This window comes from Clupea harengus, chromosome 6, assembly GCF_900700415.2.
Source record: "Clupea harengus chromosome 6, Ch_v2.0.2, whole genome shotgun sequence".
Lineage (NCBI taxonomy): Eukaryota > Metazoa > Chordata > Actinopteri > Clupeiformes > Clupeidae > Clupea > Clupea harengus.
In genome coordinates, this window is record NC_045157.1 from 9082796 (window position 1) to 9088196 (window position 5401).

General features: G+C 46.7%; 1 protein-coding gene across 1 annotated transcript in view; it reads left to right on the forward strand.

Annotated features, from left to right (window-relative positions):
* Positions 1–3594, forward strand: part of glrbb (glycine receptor, beta b) — a 24096-nt gene extending 20502 nt beyond the window's left edge. The window contains exon 10 of the mRNA XM_012834284.2: positions 3238–3594. Coding sequence (XP_012689738.2) covers positions 3238–3534 — 297 coding nt within the window. The 3' untranslated portion in view covers positions 3535–3594. The remainder of the gene's footprint in view (positions 1–3237) is intronic.
* Positions 3595–5401: the final 1807 nt, after the last annotated feature.

Sequence of the window (5401 nt, forward strand, 5' to 3'; positions counted from 1 at the left end):
CAGAGACTTAATGGAAGCGAGGAGGTCATTTTCTGGCTTAATCTCAGGTGACCTTGAGTGTATCCTGAAGCCAAGCTGGACTTGACAGTGTGCAACAAGGATGGCTGGCTGTCTTGGGATGGTTTGGTTTCATGGGATGGCTGGTTTTCATGGGATAGATAGCTATCTTGTGATGGCTGCCTTTCTTGGGATGGCTAGTTTTCATGGGATGCCTGGCTTTCATGGGATAGATAGCTATGTTGTGATGGATGGTTTTCATGGGATAGATAGCTTTCTTGTAATGGCTGCCTTTCTTGTAATGGCTGGCTTTCATAGAATAGATGGTTTTCATGGGATGCCTGGCTTTCATGGGATAGATAGCTATGTTGTGATGGATGGTTTTCATGGGATAGATAGCTTTCTTGTAATGGCTGCCTTTCTTGTGATGCCTGGCTTTCATGGGATAGATAGCTATGTTGTGATGGATGGTTTTCATGGGATAGATGGTTTTCATGGGATGGCTGGTTTTCATGGGATGGCTGGCTCTGTGAGGGTCCAGAGCACTAGTGTGAGCTGTGGTTACCCAGGCCTCTGGTCTGATGGCTCATGTGACCCTCTGTATCTGAGAGGGAGGCTCTACCTCACACATCTCCCGCTTGCTGTCTTGCCATGGAAGGAACAGACAGGATGTCAAAGCAGAGACGAGAAATCCCTGGAGTGGCACGGACACAGTTGTCATGGACCCAGTGAGTGCTTTGTCTAATGATGCCGGCATAGGACACAGGTAATCTGACCTATGACCCTGGCAAAGGGCCCTCTTGAGAGCCTGGGTGCTGGGTGAAGGGCAGGATGACTTTTTTTTAACCCTGCCCCCACAGTGACCACGGGCTGACACTGACGCCAGGGGGGTTAGAGCTGTGAGGTGTGAATCTCATGCCCTTACAAATCTCACATTTGGCTTTTTGTCTTTGGTCAGCGGAGCTCTCACCCATGCTCAAGGTCGCAGGTTCAAACCCCGGCGTGGACAGATCACTAGAGATCCTAGAGAAGGGGTGCCTTTTCTTGCCAGATATCAGGGCACAGATGATGGAAGCAAGCTCAGTCAGATTTGTGTGTGTGTGTGTGTGTGTGTGTGTGTGTGTGTGTGTGTGTGTGTGTGTGTGTGTGTGTGTGTGTGTGTTTGTGTGTGTGTGGTGAAACTGTGCGGTGAAACTGTGCCAAGCAGAGCAGAGAGATGCATAGTTCATAATAGCTTGCTCAGATATGAAATGAAAATGAATCAAATGGAGCAGACTGGCTTATCAACACACACATACACAGTCACACACACACACACACACACACACACACACACACACACACACACACACACATACCTCCACTGCACACACACACACACACACACACACACACACACACACATCCATTACACAACAGTTAGTCAGGCAGAAGTCATGAGTTCTCAGCTCATAGAGGTGCCTCAAGAGATGAGACAGAATGAGGGAGTTTGAGAGGGAGAAAGAGAGAGATGGACAGATAAAGCCAGAGAGATAGACTCGTGGAGACAAGAGAGAGAAAGAGAGAAAGAGAGAGAGAGAGAGAGAGAGAGACACAACAGACGCAATACTCTCTCTTCCTCTCTGTCACAGTGATTCTCTGCGTTTCCGTGACTGGACTCTCTCTGCATGTCTGAGTCACTTGAGATGAAAGCCGCCGTTCTGAGCAGAGGTGCTCCTCTGTTTTCACTGGGATGTGTGTGTGTGTGTGTGTGTGTGTGTGTGTGTGTGTGTGTGTGTGTGTGTGTGGGGTGGTGAGCATGTAGCGCAGGTCGGTGGCCCCCACCAGGATGTCCCTGTCTGCCGGAGCTCAGCGATGAAATCGATGTAATTGCCCCTCTTCCGCTCCTCTGCTCACAGCCTGTGGGCCCATAACAGAATAAGAGGGTAGTAGTCAGAGAGAGGGAGAGAGAGGAGGGTGGCACAGATAAAGAAGAGAGAGAAGAGAAGAGTCAGAGAGAGGGAGAGAGAGGAGGGTGGCACAGATAAAGAAGAGAGAGAAGAGAAGAGTCAGAGAGAGGGAGAGAGAGGAGGGTGGCACAGATAAAGAAGAGAGAGAAGAGAAGAGTCAGAGAGAGGGAGAGAGAGGAGGGGTGCACATAAAGGAGAGAGAGAGAGAGAAGAGAAAAGGAGGGTAGTCAGAGTGAGGGAGGGAGAGAGAGAGAGGAGGGGGGCACAGATAAAGAAGAGGAAGAGAGAAAAGTCAGAGTGGGGGGGAGGCAGACCCTCGGAAAAAAGAGTGAAGAAGAATATAGAGACCAACAGGAGCAGGCACTGAGTAAAAGACAGATGGTGTAAGAGAGAGAGAGAGAGAGAGAGAGAGAGAGAGAAAGAGAGAGAGAGAGAACGAGAGAGAGATGCTGCTTCTCTCCACCTCTGCTCTCACTGGGGCTGTCGAGGCAGCTTTGGTTCCGAGATTCCCTCCAGATCATCTTCTGCTTTCTGGGACCGACCCAGGGCTCATTCCGGTCTGGTGGCAGAACTGGGTCAGGTGCCATACATCTGAACGATGCCCTGATCCACAAGAGTCTGGGAGAGCTCCAGAACCAGCGGCCAGAACCCACTATGCCTCCTTTTCTCTCTCTCTCTCTCTCTCTCTCTCTCTCTCTCTCTCTCTCTCTGTCTGAGTCTGTCTCTCTCTGTCTGAGTCTGTCTCCGGACCAGCAGGAAAGAGAAACACACTGACGCGGGGATTGGGGAGACAGACCAGGCCCTTTTCTAAACCAGCGTCTTGAGCCAGCGAGTGGGTTAATCAGACAAACATCTGATCTCGTGGTGCTTTTCAGGATGTACATTAGACTTTTTCTTTTTTCTTTTAAAGGTGAAGTCAATGCTTTTTCTTTTCCTCTTTTAAAGGTGAAGTCAATGCTTTTTCTTTTCTCCTTTTAAAGATGCAGTCAATGCTTTTTCTTTTCCTCTTTTAAAGGTGCAGTCAATGCTTTTTCTTTTCCTCTTTTAAAGGTGCAGTCAATGCTTTTTCTTGTGATAAACTTGAGATGCTGAATGCTGTATTGCTATTAATAAAATAGAAACTCTATCATATCAATGTAGAAATATTTTCCTGGTCCATTGATTCTAACGGGTTTCTCTTTCTCAGCCTGTTTTCTGTACGTTATGTAGTGAGCTAATCTCTCTCTCTCCCTCCCTCTCTCTTTCTCTCTCTCTTTCTCTCTCTCTCTCTCTCTCTCTCTTTCCCTCTCAGGTGACAGAGACTAGATGTAAGAAGGTGTGCACCTCTAAGTCGGACCTGCGCACCAATGACTTCAGCATCGTGGGTTCGCTGCCGCGTGACTTCGAGCTCTCGAACTTTGACTGCTACGGCAAGCCCATCGAGACGCTCCCCGGCCACGGCAAGACGGCCACCATGAAAAAGAAGAAGCCGCCGCCGCCCAAACCCGTCATCCCCTCTGCTGCCAAACGCGTCGACCTCTACGCCAGAGCTCTCTTCCCTTTCACCTTCCTCTTCTTTAACGTCATCTACTGGTCTGTGTATCTGTGAGCACCACACACACACACACACACATACACACTTACATTCACACACACTTATATGTGCAAATGGAGAGATTTAGACATATACAGACACATACTTGAAACATGCCCATATTCACGTACACATACACATACACATATGCTCTCTCTCTCTCTCTCTCTCTCTCTCTCTCTCTCTGTCCATCTTTCTCTCTCTGATCATGTCTTCCCATTCAAAGCCATTCTGCCTCTTTGGCATCAAAGCGAGTTCAGTTCTTCTCCTTCCACTGGTGCACTTAGAGAGGATCAACTAACACTCATCACGTACAAGAGCTAATGTTGCAGCTATGGTTTGGTTTTGTAAATACATTGTTGAAATGATGCTAGCCTCTAAATATTATGATTTGGGGGAGCTTGAAATCATTTGCAGATAGAAAAGAAGCAAAATATAATATTATATATAAATATTAATATATATATATATATACATATATATATATATGTTTTGCCATTTTGTTTTCACTTAAGCACAAAAAAAAAAAAAAAAGATTGTATTTATTATCATGCATGCTAGGAAAGATAACATATATCAGAAGATATGATAAAATAATAAATTATATTAGAAGCTTAATGGGGCTCAGTGGGACATTTTCTATTTGGTTTGGCTCCTGTACCTGACTTGAATGGGGTTGATGTTCTAGTCCTGAGGGACGGTGTCACTCACTGCCACTCCAGAACTGTGTCTTTTGATGATCTCCCACCTGCCACCTCCCACCATTACAGCCCCTCCTGCCAGCCCTACAGCCCCTCCTGCCAGCCCTACAGCCCCTCCTGCCACCCCTACAGCCCGTCCTGCCAGCCGCTCCTGTGGCCTGAGAGCATCCAGACCTCTCCCCTGTGTTTGTAGAGTTTACGAGACCAAGAAGATCTCACTCCTGCCGTCACGTCTCTCTCTGTTGCTTTCTCCTGAAAGGAAATGAGACCACCCGCAGATGACACGCCATTGAATCCAAGCCATGTTGTGTATATTTCTATGCATTTATACTCACAATGTGATCTTCTATATTTATCTCAATAAAAAAGTATGCCTATTGCAAATGCTTGCCTTAAGTGTGACTGTCATCTGATATTCATTGCTGTATTTGGCAGCAGTTACAGCTGTCCAGTTTGTTATGACGTGTCAAACAATGGCTTAGCTTATTATAGGCTGATGGTCCCAATAGCAAAGCCCTTGGGGTTTTTTATGTTGAGGTGTATTTTTACATACCTACATCTTTTCAATCTAATCATTGAGCCTAGAGTTTTGTTTGTGTTAAAAGTCAATATGAGTTTAGTGTACAGTACACACCTAGTAGAAAGGTCCAGGGTCCTCAGCAAGGAGTGTTGTCTGTGTGTGTGTGTGTGTGTGTGTGTCTGTGTGTCTGTGTGTCTGTGTGTGTGTGTGTGTGTGTGTGTGTGTGTGTGTGTGTGTGTGTGTGTGTGTGTGTGTGTGTGTGTGTGTCTGTGTGTCTGTGTGTCTGTGTGTCTGTTTGTGTGTGTCTATGTTTGTCTGTGTGTGTGTGTTTGTCTGTGTCTGTGTGTCTGTTTGTGTGTGTGTGTGTGTTTGTCTCTGTGTGTCTGTGTGTGTGTGTGTGTGTGTGTATGTGTGTGTGTGTGTCTGTGTCTATGTGTGTGTGTGTGTGTGTGTGTGTGTGTTTCTGTGTGTGTGTGTGTTTGTCTGTGTGTGTGTGTGTGTGTGTGTGTGTGTGTGTTTGTCTGTGTGTGTGTGTGTGTGTCTGTGTGTGTGTATGTGTGTGTGTGTGTGTCTGTGTCTATGTGTGTGTGTGTGTGTGTGTGTTTCTGTGTGTGTGTGTGTTTGTCTGTGTGTGTGTGTGTGTGTGTGTGTGTGTGTGTGT